General features: G+C 49.9%; 1 protein-coding gene across 4 annotated transcripts in view; it reads right to left on the reverse strand.

The window, feature by feature from the left end:
- INSR (insulin receptor) overlaps positions 1–27,533 on the reverse strand; it is a 192,810-nt gene extending 165,277 nt beyond the window's left edge. For all 4 annotated transcript variants that reach the window (XM_077979745.1, XM_077979744.1, XM_077979743.1 and 1 more), the window contains exons 1-2: positions 26,891–27,533; positions 1,553–2,104 (exon numbers count right to left, since the gene is read on the reverse strand). In XM_077979745.1, coding sequence (XP_077835871.1) covers positions 1,553–2,104; positions 26,891–26,990 — 652 coding nt within the window. In that variant the 5' untranslated portion in view covers positions 26,991–27,533. The remainder of the gene's footprint in view (positions 1–1,552; positions 2,105–26,890) is intronic.
- Between the last annotated feature and the right edge of the window lie 121 nt (positions 27,534–27,654).

The following is a 27,654-nucleotide window of genomic DNA, read 5'->3' on the forward strand; positions in this document are numbered from 1 at the left end:
TCACCCAGGCTGGAGTGCAGTGGCACAGTCTTAGCTCACTGCAACCTCCGCCCCTCCAGGTTTAAGCAATTCTCTGCCTCGGCCTCCGGAGTAGCCGGGATTACAGGGGCATGCCACCACACCCAGCTAATTTTTTTGTATTTTTAGTAGAGACGGGATTTCACCATCTTGGCCAGGCTGGTCTTGAACTCCTGACCTCATGATCCACCCGCCTCGGCCTCCCAAAGTGCTGGGATTACAGGTGTGAGCCACCGCACCCAGCCAAAATCATCTTTTTTTTGAGACAGAGTTTTGCTCTGGTTGCCCAGGGTGGAGTGCAAAATGGCGCAATCTCGGCTCACTGCAACCTCCACCTCCCGAGATCAAGTGACTCTCCTGCCTCAGCCTCCCAAGTAGCTGGGACTACAGGCGTGCACTGCCACACCCTGGCTAATTTTGTATTTTTAGTAGAGACAGGGTTTCACCATGTTGGTCAGGCTGGTCTCAGACTCCTGACCTCAAGGGGTCCACCCTCCTCAGCCTCCCAAAATGCTGAGATTACAGGTGTGAGCCACCGCGCCCAGTCTGGAAATCATCTTACTGCCCAATAACAGGAATGGTTAAGGAAACCTTTAGTAGACACAACAGATTCCTGAAGACCACTAGAAGGAACAACCCCCAATAAAGTACTCTCAGCGACATGCATTGTGGAATAAGATGAATGTTTTCCTTTTTTTTCGTTTACACATTTCTTTTTCCAAATGTCTATTATAAGCAATATCACTTCTTTTTTTTTTTTTTTTTTTTTTTTTTGAGACAGAGTCTCGCTTAGTCGCCCAGGCTGGAGTGCAGTGGCGCGATCTCGGCTCACTGCAAGCTCCGCCTCCCGGGTTCACGCCATTCTCCTGCCTCAGCCTCCCGAGTAGCTGGGACTACAGGCGCCCGCCGCCTCGCCCGGCTAATTTTTTGCATTTTTAGTAGAGACGGGGTTTCACAGTGTTAGCCAGGATGGTCTCGATCTCCTGACCTTGTGATCCGCCCGCCTCGGCCTCCCAAAGTGCTGGGATTACAGGCGTGAGCCACTGCGCCCGGCCTATAAGCAATATCACTTCTATAATCAGATAAGAACTACACTATTTAAAAAAAAAAAAAAAAACAAATCTATAGTTTTCCACTCCTTTTCCTCTCCCAAGCAAGAACAACATTCCCTGTCTAGCACAGGAGGTGGCAAACTGCTGTCTTCCAGCAAAATCCGGCCCACGACTTGTTTTTGTAAATAAAGTTTTATTGAAACAAAGCCACAGTCACGTTTATGCGTGCCTGTGGCTGCTTGCCCACTACAATGGCAGAATTGAGTCACTGCATCAGAGACCATATGGCCTGAAAAATCTGAAGTATCTACTATCTGAGTCTTTACAGAAAAAGTCTGCCACTCCCTGGGCTAGTGAATGCCACCACCCACTGTTCCCCGGCCCCTACCTAATGTCCATTTAACATTTTTAAGCTATAAACATTTTAAGCTTTCTAGAACAAGGCACTAGACACTGCTTAGAACCCTGTATCCCCAGCATACCTTTCTGGCAGTGACTATGAGTCCAACACCGTTCGACAAACTGCCCATTGATGACAGTGGCGGGGCAGTTGGTCTTGCCCTTCGCTGTACCCGGACAGATGTCTCCACACTCCTCGTTGTCATCTTTGTTCAACACGATGTAATTATCCTCCACGGAATCCAGGATGCGGGACCAGTCGATAGTGGCCAAGTAACAGAGCTCGTTGTTCTTCTCGATGCGGACAGAACCCCGGGTGATGTTCATTAGATTGTAGAGGCCAAGTTCCTTGAGGTGAACCATCTCGAAGATGACCAGCGCGTAGTTAAAGAACAGTCGTGATCCCCGGATGACCGTGAGGTTGGGGAACAGGTCCTTCAGGCTCTCGAGCCCATAGACCCGGAAGAGCAGCAAGTAATCAGTGATCATTATGAGTTTGGGGAAACTGAGGTCCCGGAAATCTTCGGGCCTCGTTTTGAACATCAAGAGTATCTGCAAGTGTCCTTCGATGACAGAGCAATTCTCCAGCTCGTGTAACCTGGTGAGGTTGTTCCGGATATCCATGCCGGGACACACTAGAAGAGAAAATGAACAGAAAGCAAAGACAGGTGAGCAGACGCACGGTGGATGCGTCAGAAGGATCAGGGGCAGAGCCGGCCTCATGGACGTGAAACCTGGGCCCTGTGTTTTCATCCCGGGCCCTGTAAACCCTGCAGCCGGCCGGGATGAGTGGCTTTCTCTGTAAAGTGCCCATGCCTAAGTAATTACTTTCAAAAGGCCAAGAAAATAATTCTTTTGGCAAGCCCTGTTAAAATCCTTAAAATCATCACCTCTGAAATGATGCAATTGGGACAATGGGATTACAGGGGATTGAGTAACGCGGCAGGTGCAGAAGGCGAAAGGGAAACTGTCTCCAGTGCGTCAACACTGAAGATCTTCAGGAGATGATTTACGGGGATAAAGGTGCCCGCGTCAGAAATGGGGCAAGGAAAGCTGAATGTATTTGTTTTGTCAATCCTCCCACCTCGCTGGCTGACTTTCCTTCCCGGACTGCTCTCCTGGCCTGCAATCAAGACCTAATTACCTTTTACCTGGGTGTGGTGAGAGCTTCCCAGGGAGCCCGATCTCCATTGCACAAATGCCCTGAGTTCTCATTCTCCTGAAGGCGGTCCCTCCCAGGCCCCAATGCCCTCCATGGCTCCCCATCACCCTGCACTCCCCTCAAGATTCTGCCCCTCCATCCCCTGCACCCACTAAACAGGCCTGCCCACCACTCTTGCACAACTCCAAGACTCCTATCCTCCTCTGTAACATGGCTTATGTGGAAGAAGAAGTGAAACAACTCAGGGCAAGCACTCTAACAGTGCCTGAAACATAGCAAGTGCTGCATTAATGTCAGCTATTTTCTTGTTTATTGTTTTGCCGCTGCTGTTGTCTATTCCTCCAAACATATAACAGTCATCTCTAGGCATCTCTAGGCTAGTCTATCTTTTGGCTGGTGAAGTGCTTTGGACCTTAGCTCCCTATTTCTAACTCCAGCCCATCATGCTTCAAGATATCCAGTTCAAATGCTGCCTCCTCCTCCAGGCAGTCTTCCCTGATTCCCTTTCCTCAGCATACCTATTTGGGTGTTTCTCCTCCTTGTGTCCCTTACACTTGAGTTGACATTTTTCAAAATCGAACTCTTCAGATGGCTTCTCTCTGCCAACGCGCGCACACACACACACACCCCGTCTCCCCAACACATACACCACAATCCTCAGCACCTAGAATATAAGGCTCACTATATAACTCCTGCTTATTTTGTTCCAAAACACTAAACCTTCCACCAATATCTTCGAGGAAAACCGACTGGTCTAAAGAATAGTAAATCCTCTTAAAAAAAAAACCCACCCTGAGAATTACCCACAAAAGAAGCACAAATTAGAAAAACAACAACAACAACAAAAAAAAACAGCAAAAGCAAACAAATGGGAAAAACAAAGTAGCAATAATTCTGAATCACATTCCATGCAGCAAATGGATTAGGCTAAGTCAAGAAAACACACACATACACACACACACACACACACACACACACACACACACACATACAGTCGCTTGCTAGGAAGTTGGAGGAAAGCCTCAGTACACAACTATGGAATAACCTCCACCCTCCCCTCAACACTGGCTGCCTGGGGTCTGAACCAAGCAGGAACCCTGCAGGGACCAAGCTCAGGCTGAGAGGCAGCTTCAAGGGGACAAGGATGCCAGTTCTAGCCCCCCACCCCTCCTAGTCAAGGACCCAACCCCAGTCTGAGGCTCCCAGTCACAGTCACATTAACGGCTTCCACATCCAGAGATGTCACAGGACCCTGTGTGCCACTGACGCCTCCCAGCAAGCTCTGTCCCCATCTCACAGGTGAGAAAACTGAAGCTCCAAGGGGCAAAGGCCATCACTCAAGGACACGCAACTCACCAGCAACTGACAGGATTGCCAGACTTAGCAAATAAAAATGGAGGATGCCTGGTGAATTTGAATTTCAGATAAGCAACAAAACCTTTTTTAGGATAAGTATATCCCATGCAATGTTTGGGATATACTTACCCTAAAAAAAAATTACTCATTGTTTCCTTGAAATTCTTGTGGTGTTTGTTGTTGTTGTTTTGAAATGGAGTCTCATTCTGTTGCCCAGGCTGAAGTGCAGTGCCATGATCTTGGCTCACTGCAACCTCCACCTCCTGGGTTCAAGTGATTTTCCTGCTTCAGCCTCCCAAGTAGTGTCCAACACCATGCCTGGCTAATTTTTGTATTTTTAGTAGAGACGGGATTTCACCATGTTGACCAGGATGGTCGCGATCTCCTGACCTCGTGAACCACCCGCCTCGGCCTCCAAAGTGCTGGGATTACAGGCATGAACCACCATCCCTGGCCGGCATCCTAGTCTTAGATTTGGCCATAGCCCTGGGCTTCTCAGCCCTGAGTCCCACACTATATTTCATTTCTCTTTCTCTCTCTTTCTTTCTCTCTCTCTCTCTCTCTCTCTCTCTCACACACACACACACACACACACACACACACACACACACATACTGCAGGTACAAAGAACACTTGCCCTCCATCCTCCCCAGGCTATGGCAGAACCAAAATCAGACATGAATATGCATTCAAAGGTTAACTAGGGCTGGGCACAGTGGCTCCTGCCTATAATCCCAGCAGTCTGGGAGGCCACAGTGGGAGAATCGATTCAAGCCAGGAGTTCAAAGTCAGCCTGGGCAACATAGCAAGACCCCAACTCTAAAAAAGAAATAATAATAATTAAATATCCAGGTATGGGCCGGGCGCGGTGGCTCACACCTGTGCACTCCAGCCTGGGCGACAGAGCGAGACTCCATCTCTAAATAAATAAATATCCAGGCATGGTGGCATGTGCTTGTAGTTCCAGCTACTTGGGAGGCTGAGACAGGAGGATCACTTGGGTCCAGGAATAGGAGGTTACAGCGAGCTATGATCACACCACTGCACTCCAGCTTGGGCAACAGAGTGAGACGTTGTCTCGATTTAAAAAAAAACAACGGCCAGGGGTGGTGGCTCACGCCTGTAATCCCAGCACTTTGGGAGGCCAAGATGGGTGGATCACGAGGTCAGGCGATCGAGACCATCCTGACTAACACGTTGAAACCCATCTCTTACTAAAAAATACAAAAAAATTAGCTGGGCCTGGTGGCGGGTGCCTGTAGTTCCAGCTACTCGCGAGGCTGAGGCAGGAGAATGGTGTGAACCCGGGAGGTGGAGCTTGCAGTGAGCCAAGATCATGCCACTGCACTCCAGCCTGGGCGACAGAGCAAGACTCTGTCTCAAAACAACAACAACAACAACAACAACAAAGATTAACTGGCTGTTGGACATTAGGGAAACACAAATTCAAACCACAAAGAGATGGGCCGGGCGCGGTGGCTCAAGCCTGTAATCCCAGCACTTTGGGAGGCCGAGACGGGCGGATCACAAGGTCAGGAGATCGAGACCATCCTGGCTAACATGGTGAAACCCCGTCTCTACTAAAAATACAAAAAAACTAGCCGGGCGAGGTGGCGGGCGCCTGTAGTCCCAGCTACTCGGGAGGCTGAGGCAGGAGAATGGCATAAACCCGGGAGGCGGAGCTTGCAGTGAGCTGAGATCCGGCCACTGCACTCCAGCCTGGGCGACAGAGCGAGACTCCGTCTCAAAAAAAAAAAAAAAAAAAAAAAAAAAAAAAAAACCACAAAGAGATATTACTTTATCCCCACTAGGATAGCTAAAACCAAAAAGAGTGACAATTACAAGTGCAAAGAATGTAGAGAAATGGGCCGGGCACCGTGGCTCACACCTGTAATCCCAGCTTTTTGGGAGGCCAAGGCGGGCAGATTACCTGAGGTCAGGAGTTCAAGACCAGCCTGGCCAACATGGAGAAACCCCGTCTCTATTAAAAATACAAAAAACAATTAGCTGGGCGTGGTGACAGGCACCCGTAGTTCCAGATACTTAGGAGTCTGAGGCAGGAGAATCACTTGAACCTGGGAGGTGGAGGTTGCAGTGAGCCAAGATCACTGCACTCCAGCCTGGGCGACAGAGCGAGACTCCATCTCAAAGAAAAAAAAATGTAGAGAAATTAGTATCCTTTTGCATTCCTGATGGGGATGTAAAACAGTGTAGCCACTGTGGAAAACACTCTGGTAGTTCCTCAAAATATTAAACCAAGAGTTGCCATATGACCCGGCAATTCCACTCCTAGGTAACTACCTAAGAGAAATGATACTTTATGTCCACACAAAGACGTGTACACAAATGTCTATAGCAGCATTATTCATAATATCTGAGGCTGAGTGCAGTGGCTCACGCCTATAATCCCAGCACTTTGCAAGGTAGAGACGGAAGGATCGCTTGAGTCCAGGAGTTCAAGACCAACCTGGGCAACATAGTGAGACTCCATCTCTATAAAAAATTAAAACATTAGCTAGGGATACTGGTGTGTGTCTCTGGTCCCAGCTACATGGGAGACTGAGGCAGGAGGATCGCTTGAGCCTAGGAGTCTGGGACTGCAGTGATCTGTGTTTGCACCCCTATACTCCAGCCTGGGCAACAGAGCAAGATCTTGTCTCAAAAGTAAATACAGGCCGGCCGCAGTGGCTCATACCTGTAATCCCAGCACTGTGGGAGGCCGAGGCAGGTGGATCATGAGGTCAGGAGATCGAGACCATCCTGGCCAACATGGTGAAACACCATCTCTACTAAAAATTAAAAAAAAAAAAAAAATTAGCTGGGTGTGGTGGCACGTGCCTATAATCCCAGCTACTTGGGAAGCTGAGGCAGAAGAATCGTGTGAATCTGAGAGTCAAAGGTTGCAGTGAGCCGAGATCGCACCACTGCACTCCAGCCTGGCGAAAGAGTGAGACTCTGTCTCTAAATACATAAATAAATGTAAATAAAAGACCAGCCACAGTGGTTCATTCCTATAATCCCAGCACTTTGGGAGGCCGAGGCGAGTGGATCACCTGAGGTCAGGAGTTCGAGACCAGCTTAGCCAACATGGTGGAACCTTGTCTCTACTAAAAATACAAAAATTAGCTGGGCGGGGTGGCACATGCCTGTAATCCCAGCTACTAGGGAGGCTGAGACAGGAGAATGGCTTGAACCCGGGAGGCGGAGGTTGCAGTGAGCTGAGATCTTGCCTTTGCACTCCAGCCTGGGTGACAGAGCGAAACTCCATCTCAAAACACACACACACACACACGCAAAACAAAAACAAAAACAAACCAACAAAAACAAAACAAAACTATGCCTCCAGCGTAGCTGGAACCACAGACATGCACCACCATGCCCAGCTAATTTAAAAATTTGTTTTGTAGAGACAGTGGTCCCGCTATGTTGCCCAGAACGCCCTCAAACTCCTGAATTCAAGAGATCCTCCAGTCTTTGCCTCCCAAAGTGCTGGGATTACAGGTATGAACCTTCTCCATAAAAGAAGTCGAACAGAGAAGGCCACGTTTTCCGACTCCATTCATACAAAAAAATCCAGAAGAGGCAAATCCATAGAGACAGAAAATAGATTCGTGGCTGCCAAGAGCGAGGGAAATGGGGGATGGAAAGTGGTAGCTAAAGGGTACAGTGTTTCTTTGAGGATGATGCAAACGTTCTAAAACTGACTGTGGTCACAGTTGCACAACTGTAAATGTACTCAAAACCACCTAATTGCACACTTAAAATGGGTGAATTGTATGTCATGTGAATTCTATCTCACTAAAGTTGTTATGAGTAAAGATTAAACAGCTATAATTGTAGGGAACAATCAAGAATTGCTTTTCTTTTTAAATCTCCTATGAATCTAACTCTTAATTCATTAAAGCCGTATGTGTCCCTATTAGTGAAAGACAATAGTGCAATTTACTCCTGGGACAGAAAATACCCAGAGGATGTTAGAAATGACGGCAGAAATAGACGCAAGGACTTCTACCAGCTTTTAACATCTCTGAGTGGGAGTGAAGGATGCTTCAAGTTCTTCATAATGGGTACCTGGTTAATGGCCACTCTTTGTACAGGTAGAGAAAGGCAATGAGGAAGAGGGTGCTAGTGGCAGCTAATATTTTCTTTTTCCTTCTTTTTTCTTTTTTTTTTTTTTTTTCCTTTATTTGAGACTGACTCTCACTCTGTTGCCCAGGCTGGAGTGCAGTGGCACGATCTCGGCTCGCTGCAGCCTCCGCTTCTGGGATTCAAGCAATTCTCCTGCCTCAGCCTCCTGAGTAGCTGGGATTACAGGTGCCTGCCACCACTCCCGCCTAATTTTGTATTTTTAGTAGAGATGGGATTTCATCATGTTGGCCAGGCTGGTCTCAAACTCTGATCTCAGGTGATCCGCCCACCTCAGCCTCCCAAAGTGCTGGGATTACAGGCGTGAGCCACCATGCCTGACCACCATCTCCGTACTAAAATATGCCAAATGGGTCAGGTACCGTGGCTCACGCCTGTAATCCCAGCTACTTGGGAAGCCGAGGCAGGAGAATCACTTGAACCCGGGAGATGGAAGTTGCACTGAGCTGAGATCATGCCATTGCACTCCAGCCTGGGCAGCAGAGCAAGACTCCATCTCAAAAATAAAAAAAAGGCCGGGCGCAGTGGCTCACACCTGTAATCCCAGCACTTTGGGAGGCCAAGGCGGGTGGATCACCTGAGGTCGGGAGTTCAAGACCAGCCTGACCAACATGGAGAAACCCCGTCTCTACTAAAAATACAAAATTAGCCAGGCATGGTGGTGCATGCCTGTAATCCCAGCTACTCGGGAGGCTGAGGCAGGAGAATCACTTGAACCTGGGAGGCGGAGGTTGCGGTGAGCCGAGATCGCGCCATTGCACTCCAGCCTGGGCAAAAAGAGCGAAATTCCGTCTCAAAAAACAAAAAAACAAAAAACCATTTCATCACGTAATCAATACTAAAAAAAAAAAAAAAAAAAAAAAAAAAAAAAAAAAAAAGATTAATGAGATAGTCTATAGCAGTGTTCCTCAACCTTTTTGGCACCAGGGACCAATGATGGAAGACAATTTTTCCATGGATGGGGATGGGTGGTGATGGTTTTAGAATGCAACTGTTCCACCTCGGATCATCAGGCATCAGTTAGATTGTCATAGGGAGCAGGTAACCCAGATCCCTTGTACACACAGTTCACAATAGGACTGGAGCTCCCATCAGAATCCAATGCTGCCACTGATCTGACAGGACGCGGAGCTCAGGCGGCAATGCTCGCCAGCCCTCCACTCACCTCTGCTGTGCAACCCAGCTCCCAACAGGCCATGGACTGCTACTGGTCTGTGGCCTGAGGGTTGGGGATCCCTGGTCTGCAGGATTTTTTTCCCATGATGCCTACAAGATGTGGTGTGTGCTTTACCCTGGCAGCCTATCTTGAAACGGAGGCTCATTTTTCATTAGAAATATTTGATCTGAGGCCGGGCGTGGTGGCTCAAGCCTGTAATCCTAGCACTTTGGGAGGCCGAGACGGGTGGATCACGAGGTCAGGAGATCGAGACCATCCTGGCTAACACGGTGAAACCCCGTCTCTACTAAAAATACAAAAAAACTAGCCGGGCGAGGTGGCGGCGCCTGTAGTCCCAGCTACTCGGGAGGCTGAGGCAGGAGAATGGTGTGAACCCGGGAGGCGGAGCTTGCAGTGAGCCGAGATCCGGCCACTGCACTCCAGCCTGGGCGACACAGCAAGACTCCATCTCAAAAAAAAAAAAAAAAGAAATATTTGATCTGTGTAATCCCAGCACTTTGGGAGGCCGAGACGGGCGAATCACGAGGTCAGGAGATCGAGACCATCCTGGCTAACACGGTGAAACCCCGTCTCTACTAAAAAAATACAAAAAACTAGCCGGGTGAGGTGGCGGGTGCCTGTAATCCCAGCTACTCAGGAGGCTGAGGCAGGAGAATGGTGTAAACCCGGGAGGCAGAGCTTGCAGTGAGCTGAGATCCGGCCACTGCACTCCAGCCTGGGCGACAGAGCGAGACTTCGTCTCAAAAAAAAAAAAAAGAAATATTTGATCTGTCTATGTAGATTTTATAAAGGGTATCATCGAAAATATAGGTTTGATGTAGAAGAGGCAAGCCCCAAAATTGACTCTTACCCTGGGAGGGTTTTTGGCTTCACCCAGGAAAGAATTCGAGGGCAAGCTGGTGGTGTTAGATGGTACCTTTTTTCGCTGTTGTTGTTGGTTTTTTTGTTTTGTTTTTTTGGAGATAGAGTCTCACTCTGTTGCCCAGGCTGGAGTGCAGTGGCATGATCTCTGCTCACTGCAACATCTGCCACCTGGGTTCAAGCAATTCTCCTGCCTCAGCGTCCCAAGTAGCTGGGAATACAGGCATGCACCACCACATCTAGATAATTTTGTATTTTTAGTAGAGATGGGGTTTCACCATGTTGGCCAGGCTGGTTTCGAACTCCTGATCTCAGGTTATCCACCTGCCTCGGCTTCCCAAAGTGCTGGGATTACAGGCGTGAGCCACTGTGCCCAGCCAGCCCTATCCTCGTTGTAGCTAGACCTTGATTTGGTCCCGGGCTGGATCCCCACCTCTGGAGGTCTGGCTGTGTATACCTGTTCTGTCTCCCATCTGAGCCATGTGGAATCCATTCCCAGATTTATTACCTCCAGAAATTAGAGCTTGGACACACTGGTCAGAGATCGTTAAGATTCTCCACCTGTCTGCAAGAATAGCTTTCAAATCTACCTCTGCGAGGAGGAATGGAGGCGTCATGGATCAAATGCAGGTTCTGGACCCGGCAAATCAGCCACGTGGAAATCATTCCTGTATTCACTCAACAAACGTTTGCTGGGCATCTCAGTGGGCCAGACATTGTGCCAGGCCCAGGGGGACTCTCAAGACAAATAAGGTTGCACTCTTACAGCAAGTAAAGGAAAGACGCGCCTAAAGAACTGTGATAAGCTACCACCAGAGCTAAAGGACAAAGTAGTAAAACAAAGAACTGCAGAGATGTTGGCCGGGTGCAGTGGCTCACGCCTGTAATCCCAACATATTGGGAGGCCTAGGCAGGTGGACTGCTTGAGCCTGGGAGTTCAAGACCAACCTGGGCAACTGGCAAAGCCCTGTCTCTACTAAAAATACAAAACACAGCCAGGCGTGGTGAGGTGCATCTGTGCTCCTAGCTACTCAGGAGGCTTAGGGAGGAGAACTGCTTGAGCCCAAGAGGTTGAGGCTGCAGTGAGCTATGACTGCACCACTGCACTCCAGCCTGCTGGGTGACAGGGTGAGACCCTATCTCTAAAAAAATCCAAGGCCGGACGCAGTGGCTCACGCCTGTAATCCCAGCACTTTGGGAGGCCAAGGCGGGCAGATCACTTGAGGTCAGGAGTTCGAGACCAGCCAGGCCAACATGGTGAAACCCCATCTGTACTAAAAATACAAAAGTTTGTCAGGCATGGAGGTGCACACCTGTAATCCCAGCTAGTCAGGAGGCTGAAGCAGGACAATCTCTTGAACCCAGGAGGGAGAGGCTGAGTGAGCCGAGATCACATCACTGCACACCAGCCTGGGCGACACAGTGAGACTCTGTCTCAAAAAAAAAAAAAAAAAGGAAAGAAAAGAAAGAAAATAAAAGAAATATCCCTCTAGACAGGGCACAGTGGCTCACATCTATAATCCTAGCCCTTGGGGAGGCTGAGGCAGGAGGATCACTTAAGTCCAGAAGTTGAGACCAACCTGCGCAACACAGTAAGACGCCGTGTCTATAAAAACAAAATTAAAAAAGAAAAAAGAGAGAGAGAAACAGCCTTCTGGCAGCAGAATGAAGAAGGTACTGAAGACAGCACGCATAACGCCACAGAAACCAAGGGCAGTTTGTGTGAACAGGACTTCATACCCAGGAGAAATGGAAGAGAGGAGGGAGAAGAGAGTGAGGAGGGATTGTCAATGAGCCTGAAGCATCCAAGATAGGACCAGTTTATGGTGGCAAGAACAACAGGGTCAGTTGGGGGCATATTGAATCTGTGAGGGCTATGGGATACTCAGGGATGTGGGTCCCGTGGGCATTGGGAAGATGGGGGAACAGGTACGGATGCTGGTGGATGCAGTGACAACAGGTGATATTGCAGGAAAGGTGGCGGGGAGAAAACTGAGAAAAGAAAAGGATAGAAAGAGAGGCTCACGCCTGGAATCCCAGCACTTTGGGAGGCTGAGATGGGTGGATTGCTTGAGCCCAGGAGTTTGAGATCGGCCTAGGTAACATAGCAAAACCCCATCTCTAAAAATAAATAAATAAATAAATAAATAAATAAATAAATAAATAAATAAATAAATAAATGGGTGTGGTGGTGTGCACCTGTAGTCCCAGCTACTTGGGAGGCTGAGGATTGCTTGAGCCTGGGAGATGGAGATTGCAGAGGCCTGAGATCACACCACTACACTCCAGCCTGGGTGACAGTGTGAGACCCTGTCTCAAAAACAAAACAAAGGCCAGGTGCGGTGACTCACGCCTGTAATCCCAGCACTTTGGGAGGCCAAGGCAGGTGGATCACTTAAGATCAGCAGTTTGAGCCCAGCCTGGCCAAAGTTTGAGACCCATCTCTACCAAAAATATAAAAAATTAGCCAGGCCGGGTGCAGTGGCTCACACCTGTAATCCCAGCACTTTGGGAGGCCAAGGCAGGTGGGTCACCTGAGATCGGGAGTTTGAGACCAGCCTGACCAACATGGAGAAACCCCATCTCTACAAGAATACAAAATTAGTTAGGCATTGTGGCTTATGCCTGTAGTTCCAGCTACTTGGGAAGCGGAGGCAGGAGAATTGCTTGAACCTGGGAGGCAGAGACTGCAGTGAGCCAAGATCATGCCATTGCACGAAAGCCTGGGCAACAAGAGCAAAACTCCATCTCAAAATAAATAAAAAATAAAAAATAAAAAAAATTAGCCAGATGATGTGGTAGGCGCCTATAATCTCAGCTACTCAGGAGGCTGAGGCAGGAGAATCTCTTGAACCTGGGAGGCCGAGGTTGCAGTGAGCCAAGATCGTGCCACTGCACTCCAGGCTGGGTGACAGAGCGAGACTCCATCTCAAAAAAAAAAAAAAAAAAAAAAAACAGAAAGAAAGAGGGGCTCCAGGGGACACAGTATGAAAGGCCAGGGACTAGGAGGGGCACCTGTCCCACAGCCACCCTAACATCAACACCTTCTAGGAGCTCTGGAATGTCTGACTCCTCTAGTGTATTACATAGTTTTGTAATCCTAACAATATCACACATCAAACCACAGGGTTAGAAGGGGGCTTCTGTGCTATTTCAGGAGTCCTGAAATTTATACAGACAGGAGCAGACAGGACACGGAAGACAGAAGGAAAAACAAGAGAAGTCCTGCAAGACCAGAAAGGCACTCTGTAACAGGTGGTATGGAGACCGTGTAACTGGGTATAATTAGGAGGGAATATATGAGGTCCTCCCTTTTCTGATCTTCCGGAAGGAAACAAAAGGATACATCCTTGAGAGTAGAATGGCAACAACAACACACATGCGCAGTCAGAAAACAGTTGTATCCCACCAGGCACAGTGGCTCACATCTGTAATCCTAGTACTTTGGGAGGCTGAGGTGGGACAATCACTTAAGGTCTTGAGTTTGAGGCCAGCCTGGGCAACACAGCCAAACCCTGTCTCTGCAAAAAATAAAAATTAAAAAAAAAAAAACTATCCAGGCATGGTGGTGCATGCCTGTAGTCCCAGCTACCTGGGAGGATGAAGCACAAGAATTGCTTGAGCCCAGGAGTTCAAGGCTGCAATGAGGCATAATCGCACCACCGCACTCCAGCCTGGATGACACAGCAAGACACTGTCTCTAATTATAAAAATAAATGAGATTTCGGCCGGGCGCGGTGGCTCAAGCCTGTAATCCCAGCACTTTGGGAGGCCGAGACGGGCGGATCACGAGGTCAGGAGATCGAGACCATCCTGGCTAACACAGTGAAACCCCGTCTCTACTAAAAAATACAAAAAACTAGCCGGGCGAGGTGGCGGGCGCCTGTAGTCCCAGCTACTCAGGAGGCTGAGGCAGGAGAATGGCGTAAATCCGGGAGGCGGAGCTTGCAGTGAGCCGAGATCCGGCCACTGCACTCCAGCCTGGGTGACAGAGCGAGACTCCGCCTCAAAAAAAAATAAATAAATAAATAAAAAAATGAGATTTCAAAATCAATTTAAAAAAGCAGTTGCATCCCTACTCTCTTGAGTCCCTTCCTGTCTGACTACTTTTGCCTGCATTGATAACAAGGGTAATTTTTAGAAAGTACCTATGGTTTCCACATTCCCATAAAGGCAAAGGAAACAAGAATCTCATGATAGCACCCTGCCCTTCCTGAACACACGTCAGGGGCTTTTATATAAACCTGATGAGACACCCTACTTTTAAGGAACTGGAAGAAAATGCCAGATGTGAAATTAAACATTCATTCTCACAAGTCCGCTTTGAACTCCAACAGGAACTTAGAGCCGGTCTGTACGTGGCACCGCAGAATAGCAAACCTTGTTCTGCTGAAAGCAAAATATGTTTCTAAAATCCCGCAAGCCGGCCGGGCGCGGTGGCTCACACCAGTAATCCCAGCACTTTGGGAGGCTGAGGTGTGTGGATCATTTGAGGTCAAGAGTTCGAGGCCAGCCTGACCAACGTGGTGAAATCCCGTCTCTACTAAAAATCCAAAAAATAGCCAGGTGTGGTGGTACACGCCTGTAATCCCAGCTATTCAGGAGCCTGAGGCAGAAGAATTGCTTGAACCCAGGAGGTGGAGGTTGCAGTGAGCCGAGATTGTGCCACTGCACTCCAGCCTGGGCAACAGAGCAAGACTCCATCTCAAAATAATAATAATAATAATAATCCTTCAAGCCAGCTGGACAAGGTGGCTCACACCAGTAATCCCAGTCCTTTGAGAGGCCGAGGCAGGCGGATGGCTTGAGGTCAGGAGTTTGAGACCCACCTGGGCAACACGGGGAAACCGCATCTCTACTAAAATATAAAAATTAGCCAGTCGTGGTGGCACACACCTGCAGTCCCAGCTACTCAGGAGGCTGAGGCAGGAGAATTACTTGAATCCCAGAGGCAGAGGCTGCAGTGAGCCAAGATCGTGCCACTGCACTCCAGCCTGGGCAACAGAGCAAGACTCCACTCAAAATAAAAATAATAATAATAGGCGACATGGCGAAACTCCATCCCTACTAAAATACAAAAATTAGCCAGTCGTGGTGGCACACGCCTGTAGTCCCAGCTACTCAGGAGGCTGAGGCGGGAGAACAACCTGAGCTCAGGAGGTTGAGGGTGCAGTGAGCTGTGACTGCGCCACTGTACTCCAGCCTGAGCGACAGAGCAAGACCCTTTCTCAAAAAAGTATAAATGAATAAATGAAATAAATAAAATCCTGAGAGCCACTGCTGCCTCTCCCTGCCACCAGTGTTGGCAGAGGGCAGGGATTCCCCTCACTGAAACACAGGCTGGAGTTTTTAGACATCTCATGAACTTTCCGAAAGGTAACCAACCCAGCAGTTTCCATGAAGATGAAAATACAACAAAAAGAGCATTTGCATTCAAAGGATTCTAACCGGGAAATGACAAGCCCACAGTTTTGTTTTGTTTTTTTTAAGACGGGGTCTCACTCTGTTGCCCTGGCTGGAATGCAGTGGTGCAATCTCGGCTCACTGTAACCTCCGCCTCCCGGGTTCCAGCGATTCTCCTGCCTCAGCCTCCCAAGTAGCTGGGACTACAGGCATGAGCCACCGTGTCTGGATAATTTTTGTATTTTTAGTAGAGACGGGGTTTCACCATGTTGGCCGGGCTGGTCTCAAACTCATGACCTCGGGTGACCCACCTGCCTCAGACTCTCAAAGTTCTGGGATTACAGGCGTGAGCCACAGATTCACCAATTTTAAACCACTTGCAGCCGATTCTTGTTATTGGTGGACTCTGTGAAATTCCCTCGAATGTTGAACTAGCGAATACTGAACCACTGCTCCCAGCAAAACGCAAGGGTAACTGCGAACTTCTGGCCACAGCACATTTATCCATGGGTCAATACCTAGCCTTGTTTTATGTGTGTTTCTGTTGAAAGACATTATTGAATCTATATTGTTGATTCATTAACACTGAACTCACGGCCAACAGTAGTAGAACTCATGCCTGAACAAAGTTAATGTAACACATGCCTTTGTGTGTGTGTGTGTGTGTGTGTGTGTGTGTGTGTGTGTGTATGTGTGTGCTGGTTTTTTATTTGTTTTTTTTGGTTTTTTTTTTTTGAGACAGGGTCTCACTCTGTTCTCTGTTGCCCAGGCTGGAGTGCAGTGGCACCGTCTTGGCTCACATGCCTTTGTGTCTGTGTGTGTGTGTGCGTGTGTGTGTGTGTGTGTGTGTGTTGGTTTTGGGGGTTTCTTTTTTGTTTTTTGAGACGGAGTCTCACTCTGTTGCCCAGGTTGGAGTGCAGTGGCACCGCCTTGGCTCACTGCAACCTTCACCTCCTAGGCTCAAGCAATTCTTGTACCTCAGCCTCCCAGGTACCCGGGATTACAGGCATGCGCCATCACATCCAGCTAAGTTTTGTATTTGCAGTAGAGATGGGGTTTCATCATGTTGCCCAGGCTGGTCTCGAACTCTGGCCTCAAGTGATCCACCTGCCTTAACCTCCCAAAGTGCTGGGATTGCAGGTGTGAGCCACCACGCCTGGCCACACTGCATTTTCTCCACAACGGTGGGTGGTCACAGCCTTCCTTAGCCAAGAAACAATAGAGAGCTGAGCTTTAGCGCCCTGGGGTGCATTTGAAACAGCCCCATCACCAACTGAAAGCACAAAAATGCTAAAAATGCAGCACCAAATAACCACAAAAAGGACTCGGGGTTTTTTGTTGTTTTTTGTTTTGAGACGGAGTCTCACCCTGTAGCCCAGGCTGGAATGCAATGGCATGATCTCGGCTCACTGCAACCTCCGCCTCCCGGGTTCAAGGGATTCTCCTGCCTCAGTCCATAGCTGGGACTATGGGCACCCGCCACCACACCGGCTAATTTTTTGTATTTTTAGTAGAGACGGGGTGTCACCATGTTAGCCAGGATGGTCTCGATCTCCTGACCTCATGATTCGCCCCAGCCTCCCAAAGTGCTGGGACTACAGGCATGAGCCACTGTGCCCGGTCAAAAAGGACTAGTTTTAATCCTCAATGTATAGATTGTATGAATCTGATGCATAAGGGCTGAAGCAAAAAGGTGGAGTGCCCTCTTACTTGACCTCAAATTTGAGATTCATACTTATGAGTGTCCTGAAATGACCAGAAAGGCACTGAGCATGCTGGTTCGAGGGTTACAAATAAATTTTAGTGAGTAGGTGAATTCAAAAATACAGGGTCTGGGGCCAGATGCAGTGGCTCATGTCTGTTATCCCAGTACTTTAGGAGGTCAAGATGGGAGGATCACTTGAGGCCAGGAGTTCGAGACCAGCCTGAGCAACATAGCGAGCCCTTATCCCTACTGAAAATTTAAAAATTAGGCTGGGCATGGTGGCTCACACCTGTAATCCCAGCACTTTGGGAGGCCGAGGTGGGCGGATCACTTGAAGCCAGGAGTTTGAGACCAGCCTGACCAACATGGTGAAACCCCATCTCTACTAAAAATAAAAAAACTAGCCGGGCATGGCGTCAGGCCTGTAACCTCAGCTACTAGAAAGGCTGAGGCAGGAGAATCACTTGAACCCGGGAGGCGGAGGATGCAGTGAACCCAGATCATACCACTGCAGTCCAGCCTGGGCAACAGAGTGAATGAGACTCCATCTCAAAAATAAATAAATAAATAAATAATTAAAAAATAAAAATAAAAATTAGCTGAGCGTGGCAGCTAGTCCCGTATGTCCCAGCTACTCAGGAGGCTGAGGCAGGAGGATCGTTGGTGCTCAAGAGTTGGAGGCTGCAGGGAGTTAGGACCACACCACTGCACTCCAGCTGGATATCAGAGCAAGAACCTGCCTCTCAAAATAAAAATTTTAATTTTAAATTTTATAAAGAAAATATGGGATCTGGGAATAATGAGGATCAACTGGACTCAAATTTAAAATTTCAACTTTAAGAATATTAATCCAGGCCAGGCGTGGTGGCTCATGCCTATAATCCCAGCACTTTGGGAGGCCGAGGAGGGCGGATCACGAGGTCAGGAGATCGAGACCATCCTGGCTAACATGGTGAAACCCTGTCTCTACTAAAAATACAAAAAATTAGCTGGGTGTGGTGGCGGGTGCCTGTAGTCCCAGCTACTCGGGAGGCTGAGGCAGGAGAATGGCCTGAACCCAGGAGGCGGAGCTTGCAGTGAGCCAAGATCGCGCTACTGCACTCCAGCCTGGGTGACAGAGCGAGACTCTGTCTCAAAAAAAAAAAAGAAAAAAGAATATTAATCCGATTATAAGATAAAACATTTTAAAGTCTAGAGAAAACTATAGGGATGGAGAACAGATCTGTGGTTAGGGGTGGAGGTGGTTTAGTGATAAAGGGGTGAATTGAGGGAGTTTGGACAACAATGAGACTATTCTCTATCCTAATTGTGGCAAGAGCCATACAACTTACAGCCTTCTTTAGCCAAGAACAGTAGAGAGCTGAGCTCTAGACATGGCTTAAAATTCATAAACGGTACACCTTTAAAAAGCCTATTTTACTGTACGATAATTTTCTAAATATTTTGTTGTTGTTACAGAGTCTCACCCTGTCACCCAGGCTGGAGTGCAGTGGTGCAATCACAGCTCACTGCAGCCTCGACTTCCCAGGCTCAGGTGATCCTCCCACCTTAGCCTCCCTAGTAGCTGGGACCACAGGTGCTCACCACTGTATCTGGATACCTTTTTTGGAGGCTTTTGTAGAGACAGAGTCTTGCTATGTTACCCAAGCTGGTCTTGAACTCCTGGGCTCAAGAGATCCACCTGCTTTGGCTTCCCAAAGTGCTGGGATTACAGGAGTGGGCCACCACACCTGGCCAAAAAATTATTAAACATTAAAAAGACATATAAACCAATGGCACAGTTACCTCCCTGGACATGAATGGAATGCTTTGGGGGACAGGGGGACAAGACTTTTTTACTATTTCTTTTCTTTTTGAGACAGGGTCTGACTCTATCACCCAGGCTGGAGTGCAGTGGCATGAATACGGCTCACTGTAGCCTCAACCTTCTGGGCTCAAGCGATCCTCCCACCTCAGCCTCCTGAGTAGCTGGGACTACCGGTACACACCACCATGCCCAGTTAATTTTTAAATTTTTTCTAGAGACAGTGCCTCGTTATGTTGCCCAGGCTGGTCTCGAACTCCTGGCTTCAAGTGTTCCTCCCACCTCAGCCTCCTAAAAAGTCCAGGGGTTACAGGTGTGAGCCACTGCACCCCAACACAAGATTGTGGAAAAGGACTTTTGTTTTTTGTTTTTCCCTTTCTATACTTTGGTAATTTTTCTTTTTGCAATGAGAATGCATTACCTGTCACTATTTTAATTAGAAACCATAAATACACTGCAACTGGAAAACATCAACCAGGCCACTCCAAAAGTACTCTTTTTTTTTTTTGTTTGAGAGAGAGAGAGAGAGGACCTCACTGTTGCCCAGGCTGGAGTGCAGTAGTACAATCACAGCTCACTGCAGCCTTGCCCTTCCAGCCAGCCTCAAGAGATCCTCCCATCTCAGCCTCGCAAGTAGCTGGGACTACAGACGCAGGCCACCATGCCCGGCTAATTTTTGTTTTATTGTTAGTGGAGACAGGGTCTTGCTATGATGCCCAGGCTGATCTGAAACTCCTGGACACATGTAATCCTCCCACCTCAGCCTCCCAGAGTGCTGGGATTACAGGCATGAGCCACAGAACCTGGCCAAAAGTATTTTTTTTCTTTTTTGAGATGGAGTTTCGCTCTGTCGCCCAGGCTGCAGTGCAGTGGCGCGATCACAGCTCACTGCAACCTCTACCTCCCGGGTTCAAGCGATTCTCCTGCCTCAGGAGACAGGGATTACAGGCATGTGCCACCACGCCCAGCTAATTTTGCATTTTTTTTAGTAAAGACGGCATTTCACCACGTTGGTCAGGCTGGTCTCAAACTCCCGACCTCAAGTGATCCACCCACCTTGGCCTCCCAAAGTGCATGGGATTACAGACGTTAGCCACCACACCCGGCCTCCAGGAATATTCTTAATAGAAATTAACACAAGAGAGGCTTGAGAAAAAAAAAAATCTCATTATATATACCAGTTATATTTTCGGTTCTAGACACAGGGCTGAGAGCGTGAAATCCTTATTCAATACCAGTATAGCTGTTTAAATAAATAAATTATAAGATCATACACATAGCTAAGTAGGCAACATCACGGTGATGTTTCTCATCCTTGGAATCCGTGTATTCAGTGCAGCAAATGATACACTTTCTTTAACGTGTCTTGCAGCGTAAAGAGAAAGACATAGCATTTTTTTTTTTTTTTTTTTTTTGAGACGGAGTCTCGCTCTGTCGCCCAGGCTGGAGTGCAGTGGTCGGATCTCGGCTCACTGCAAGCTCCGCCTCCCGGGTTTATGCCATTCTCCTGCCTCAGCCTCCCGAGTAGCTGGGACTACAGGTGCCCACCACCACGCCCGGCTAGTTTTTTTGTATTTTTTAGTAGAGACGGGGTTTCACCGTGTTAGCCAGGATGGTCTCGATCTCCTGACCTTGTGATCCGCCCGTCTCAGCCTCCGAAAGTGCTGGGATTACAGGCTTGAGCCACCGCGCCCAGCCAGATATAGCATTTCATTTCACTCGCTTCATTCAAGTTGTACCAGGGACCACACAAGCCATTAGGCATGCTATCATGAATGAAACCTCAAGGCGTCTGTTCCAGATCAGAGGTTAGCAAACGTTCTCTGTAAAGGGCCAAAGTGTAAATATTTTGGCCATAGAATTCCTGTTTTAACTACTCAACCTGCCGTGTCCAGGCATTTTTGTGCAGTCATAGATGATGAGTAGACAAATGAGTGTGGCTGCATGCCAATAAAACTGCATTTACAAAATCCGTGGGATTGGGCCTGAGGGCCACGGTTAGCTGACCCCTGTTCAGATGAAGAAGTCGGATCTATGTAAATTTCTTAGCTGGGTGCAATGGCTTCTCATGCCTATAATCCCAGCACTTGGGAGGCCCAGGAGGGAAGACTGCTTGAGGCTAGGAGTTTAAGACCAGCCTAGGCAACATAGCAAGACCCTGTCTCTACAGGAAAAAAAAAAAAAAAAAAGTTTTAATTAGCCAGGCGTGGTGGTGACTGCCTGTGGTCCCAGGTACCCAGGAGGCGGAGGCGAGCAGGTTGCTTGAAGCCAGGAATTCACGACCAGCCTGGGCAACATAGCAAGACTCTCTCTCTACAAAAAATTTTAAAAATTAGTGAGTCATGGTGGTGCCTGTGCCTGTGATCCCAGTTTCACAGGAGGCCAAGGCGGGAGGATCACTTGAGGCCAGGAATTCAAGACCAGCCTGGGCAACACAGCTAGACTCTGTCTCTACAAACAAATGTTTAAATTAGCTGGGCACGGTGGCACCTGCCTGTGATTCCAGCTATTTGGGGAACCTAGGTGGAAGGACTGCTCCAGGCCATGACTTGGAGGCTACAGTAAGCTAGGACCAAACCTCTGCACTCCAACCTGTGTGACAGAGCAAAATCCTGTCTCTAAAAAGAAATAAAAATTTAAAAAAGAAAAAAGAAAGTGGGCCGGACACGGTGGCTCATGCCTGTAATCCCAGATCTTTGGGAGGCTGAGGTGGGTGGGTCACTTGAGGTCAGGAGTTCAGGACCAGCCTGGCCAACAGGGTGAAACTCCATCTCTACTAAAAATACAAAAACTAGCCCGGTGTGGTGGCACATGCCTGTAACTCCAGCTACTGGGGAGGCTGAGGCAGGAGAATTGCTTGAACCTGGGAGGCGGAGGTTGCAGTGAGCCTGGATCGTGCTGTTGCACTCCAGCCGGGGCGAAGAAGTGAATTTAAAAAAAAAAAAAATAGTGAGCTGAGAGAAGATTAAAGGAAACACTGACCCTCTGGGAAGAGAGAGCCAACATCTTAGCCTAGGTAGAAGGAGAAGAGAACAGTAGAAAACAAGAACCCAGGCTCAGGTGAGACTGGAATCGCAACCTTCCAGGAGGAGGAGGGATTGGCAGTGTCAAACCCAGAGGGGTCAAGTGAGGTGAGGTTGCAGGAGACGCAACTGGGAGATGAGAGATTAACTTTGACAGCCATTGGTAAAGTGGTGGAGATGCAAGCCAGACGCTGGGGGCAGAACAGTGAGTAAAGAGATGAAAAGGGCAGGGAGGACTGGCCGGGGGAAGCTGGACAGGGTGGAGGCTGGAGGTCAGTGGTGGGTAATGGGGATCGGAGGGTACGGGGTGTTTTTTTGTTTGTTTGTTTGTTTTTTGTTTTTTGTTTTTTTTTGAGATGGAGTCTCGCTCTGTCGCCCAGGCTGGAGTGCAGTGGCGCGATCTCGGCTCACTGCAAGCTCCGCCTCCTGGGTTTACGCCATTCTCCTGCCTCAGCCTCCTGAGTAGCTGAGACTACAGGCGCCCGCCACCGCGCCCGGCTAATTTTTTGTATTTTTAGTAGAGACGGGGTTTCACCGTGGTCTCGATCTCCTGACCTTGTGATCCGCCCGCCTCGGCCTCCCAAAGTGCTGGGATTACAGGCGTGAGCCACCGCGCCCGGCCAAGTACGGGGTGTTTAGAGGCTAAAAAAGTATGTGGGTAAATGAAGATTTTTTTTTTTTTTTTTTTGAGAGAGTCTCTCTCTGTCGCCCAGGCTGGAGTGCAGTGGCATGATCTCGGCTCGCTGCAATGCAACCTCTGCCTCTCAGGTTCAAGCAATTCTCCTGCCTCAGCCTCCCTAGTAGCTGGGATTACAAGGGCCCACCACCACACCTGGCTAATTTTTGTATTTTTAGTAGAGATGGGGTTTCGCCATGTTGGCCAGGCTGGTCTCAAACTCCTGACCTCAGGGGATCCGCCCACCTCGGCCTCCCAAGGTGTTGGGATTACAGGCGTGAGCCTCTGCACCCGGCCAAAGATTCTTGAACAAAGAGAGGACAAAGAACAAGAGCCCAGATGGGTAAATGTCTCAGACAGGGAAAAGGTTAACTCCTCCAGTGCAGTGCCTGGCAATGTCTGGAGACATTTGTGGCTATCATGACTGGGTGGAAGGGGGCCCTACCAGGAGCACATGGGTGGAGACCAGGGCTGCAGCTCAACACTCTACATGCAGGGCAGACCCCAGCACCAAGAATGATCCAACCCCAAATGCCAGCAGTGCGGAGACTGAGAGCTCCTGCTTGAACCAAAGAGGAACAGAAGTCAAGGGTAGAGTGGGGTGAGGTGAGGACCCCCAGGGACTCAGCCCACACACTATGGGCTCTATGCATGAATGGGGAAGGGCAAGAAGCAGGTCTCCAGGAGAGAAGCAAAGAATAAGAATAACTGCAGAGGCCAGACACTGTGGCTCATGCCTGTGATCCCAGCACTTTGGGAGGCCAAGGCGGGCAGATCGCTTGAGGCCAGGAGTTTGAGACCAGCCCAGACAAAATAGCAAGACTTCATCTCTACAAATTAAAGTAAAAATTAGCCAGGCAGGGTGGCGTGCACCTGTGGGCCCAGCTACTAGGAAGGCTGAGGTAGGAGGATGGCTTGCGTCCAGGAGGTCGAGGCTGCAGTGAGCCGTCATTGCCCAACTGCACTGCAGTCTAAGCAACAGAGCAAGACCTCATCTCAAAAACAAATACAGTAAAATGAATAGATAGGTAGATAGATACAAAAATCACACTGATTTTCCTCCACCCTTCATCCCAATCAAAATACCATATAGGGCCAGGAGTGGTGGCTCACGCCTGTAATCCCAGGACTTTGGGAGGCCGAGGCAGGCAGATCACTTGAGGTCAGAAGTTTGAGACCAGCCTAACCAATATGGCGAAACCCCATCTCTACTAAAAATACAAAAATTAGCCGAGGGTGGTGATGGATGCCTGTAATCGCAGCTACTCAGGAGGCTGAGGCAGGAGATGCACGTGAACCTGAAAGGTGGAGGTTGCAGTGGGCAGTGAGTAAAGATCGTGTCACTGCATTCCAGCCTGGGTGACAGAGTGAGAACCTGTCTCAAAAAAAAAAAAAAAAAGGCCGGGCGCAGTGGCTCATGCCTGTAATCCAAGCACTTTGGGAGGCTGAGGCGGGTGGATCATGAGGTCAGGAGATTGAGACCGTCCTGGCTAACACGGTGAAACCCTGTCTCTACTAAAAATATAAAAAATTAGCCGGTGTTGTGAAACACACCTGTAATCCCAGCTACTGGGGAGGCTGAGGCAGGAGAATCCCTTGAACCTGGGAGGTGGAGGTTGCAGTGAGCCGAGATCGTGCCACTGCACTCCAGCCTGGGTGACAGAGCAAGACTCCGTCTCAAAAAAAAAAAAAAAAGCCACATTGGTTGACATTAGAGATTAATGATCTAATGATCTGAAAAGCTCTTTGCCCCTCCCCACGCCTTCAAGAGGCATCACAGCCCATTTATTTGATAGGATTTTGTTCACCATTACCCCAAACATGGGGGGTATGGAGGCTCAGACTCAAAAGAACAAAGATTTGTTAAGAAACCATTGCTCTGCAGCCACACTAGCTAGATTCCAATCTCAGCCCTGCTGCCTGCTGGCCTCAAACGAAGTTTTCTCACTTGTGAAAAGGGATGATTAAATCACACCTCGTGTGGGGTTTTGCCGTGAGGATTAACTGAGATTATATATGCAAAGCGAATAGAACAGCACCTGCTGAGAGCTTGCTCTTACAATTCTTAGGAAGGTATTACGCAGAGAATAAAGAACTTCTTAAGATGATAAAGGAGCCCAGTACACCCAGGGTTTCTGTGCCCCACTGCAGAACAAATATTTACTGAACACCTACTATGTGCCAGGCACCGTTCTGGGGTCTAAAAATACAGTGGTGAACAACATCAACAACAAACCATAAACCCCTGCCCATATGGAAGCCATAAATGTGAAAAGAAATGGTAAATCTATTTACTGACCCTGAAAGTCCAGGCACAGATCCACGATTAATTACCAAAGCTACAAGGAACAGAAGAGCAGTGAACCACACAAACGCACACACAGAATCTGGCATAGTTCTAAACCACTCGTCTTGGATTTTTTTTTTTAAGACAAACTCTCACTCTGTCGCCAGGCTGGAGTGCAGAGGTGCCATCTCAGCTCACTGCAACCTCCTCCTCCCCAGTTCAAGCAATTATCCTGCCTCAGCCTCCCAAGTAGCTGGGATTACAGGTGCACGCCACCACATCCCGCTAATTTTTGTATTTTGAGCAGAGAAGGGAGTTTCACTATGTTGGCTAGTATGGTCTCGATCTCCTGACCTCCTGATCCGCCCGCCTCAGCCTCCCAAAGTGCTGGGATTACAGGCGTGAGTCACAACAGCCAGCCGGATTTTCTTAACAACAACCCAAATTAAACGCCACCCTTCATTGAGCACCTACTGTCTACCAAGCACCTGGGGGCGGGGTGGCCGCAGGGCTTTTAAACATTATGTAATTCACAGAGTTGACTCAGCACACCCGGTTGGTCCACTCTAGCACCTCTGATTTTACATGTACCCGGTTCCCCATCAATAAATGTAGGAGCTTCAATTCCTTCCCTCCCTGACCCCTTCCTCATTACCACTGATTTCCTTTTATGGAGAAATCTGAAACAGTAACCCAACAGATATGTTTAAAGCAGGGCCTCAGACCCCACAGTGGGACACTCAGGCTATATTGTCTTAAATGATTGCGCCATCTTTATCTTACAACCCCAAAGGTGCCTGCTGTCAAGCCCAAGGAAGATGCTACCCACACGTGGGAGAGGGGCCCATGGGGTCAGGGGGAAGGAAAGGCTCACTCAAGGTCAAAGGCTCCTTCATGAAGGGCAGGGCTGAGGGGAGAGGAGGAGTCAAGGAGACAGCAGACAAGGGACAGTAGTCCAAATTCTTGTGCAGAATGGGACACAGAGAGGTTCAAGTCCTGGCTCTGGCACTGACTTAAGGGCAAGGGAGTTATGCATCCTACCTGAGCCTTAGTTTACTCCTCTGTGAAATGGGTACAGAACTGTATCCGCCTCCCGGGGCCACTGTGACAGTCCAGAGAGATAAGATAGACCAGCCTGTGGCGTGCGGTGATACTAATTACAATAAATAGGGTAAAAAACCGCCACTACTTCTGCTACAATTGCTGCTGTTGCTAAGGCTTTAGAATTTGCCTCCAGACATCTGGAAACAGAACCCAAAAGGGTAAACGTGGACCTAGAGTCCGGGGTGGCCACGGGCCTAAATCCAAGGTAGCTGGGTAGAGGGGGTTTCTGCAGTCCCCGACCCCAGGCAGCGTCACCCACCGGTGAGGCACTCGGGGCGATTGGCTCTACCTACACCATATGCGCTCGGGGGACTTGGCTGTCCGGGGCTCTCCAGACCCAGTGACCCCACTTCCCGGCCGCGACCCAAAGACGACGCATGTCGTGTCTCCGGAGCGACTTGGGCTCGGAGGGGCTGGGGCACGGGTCGGAGGCGCGCTCCAGAGAGGCGCCCGCGGCGGGGCGGGCACTGGGGCAAGGTTCCTCGGGCTCAGGTCGGGCACGCGGGGCGCGGAGGCGCGAGCCCGGGCGGGCAAAGGCCAAGGTCAGCGGCTTCCCGCCCACCCCCCCACCACGCGAGGCAGGAGCTACAGTCCCGGCCACCGCCCCCCGCCCCCGGGGAGGGTTCTCAGTCCACAAGCCGGGGCTCGATTTTGGCTCGGGTGGGGTCCTCTCCCCATCGCGGCGCTCCCCGTCCACGCCCGCGCCCCCAGACTCACCCTCTCCGGGGTACAGGTGGCCCGCGGCGCCCAGTAGCAGCGCGGCCACCGCCACCAGCAGCGGCGCGGCAGCTGTCCCCCGCCGGCCCCCGGTGCCCATGGCTGCGGGAGCGCGGGGTCTCCTCGGATCAGAGCGCGCGGCGCTGGCCCGCGGGGGTCATGCTCTGAGGCGGCCGTCCGAGAGGCGCTGGGGGCCGCGCGTCCTTCTCTTCCACGCCGGCGACCCGCGGGCCGCAGCCCCGCTGCCCGGGAGGGCCCTAGAGACAGCCCCGGGAAGGAGGCGCGCGGCTTCGCCCGCTACAAATAGGGAGCGGAGGCCCTCGCGGTGGCGGCCCCGACCCCCGGCCGCTGCGGCCCGGGCCCCGTCCCACGATGTCGGGGCGGGGAGCTCGGCGCTGCGCCCCAGACTGTCTCTCGGCTCTCGGCCCCGCGCGCTCTGGGTCGCGACCTGCGGGCTCCGGGACAGAGGGACGCGCGGACCAACGGACAAGCTGACGGGCGGGCGGGCACCTGGGCTGGCGGGTGGCGGGCGGGCGGCGGGAGCGAGGGCTGCTCGGGCCCGTAAACAACGCGGCCCGTCAGCTGGGCCCGGTGCGGGCCGCGGGAAAAGGCGGCGCGGATCTGGCCTAGGAAGGGACTCTGCGCCCGGGAGAGGCCCAGGAGAGGGAGGGAAAGCAGGCAGGAGAGGGAGGTGCCGCCCGGCCCCGCCCCGCCCGCCTCCCCGCCTGCCTCCCCGCCTCCTGTGCCGGGCCCCGCGCTGGAGG

This window comes from Macaca mulatta, chromosome 19 (assembly GCF_049350105.2).
Source record: "Macaca mulatta isolate MMU2019108-1 chromosome 19, T2T-MMU8v2.0, whole genome shotgun sequence".
Classification (NCBI taxonomy): domain Eukaryota; kingdom Metazoa; phylum Chordata; class Mammalia; order Primates; family Cercopithecidae; genus Macaca; species Macaca mulatta.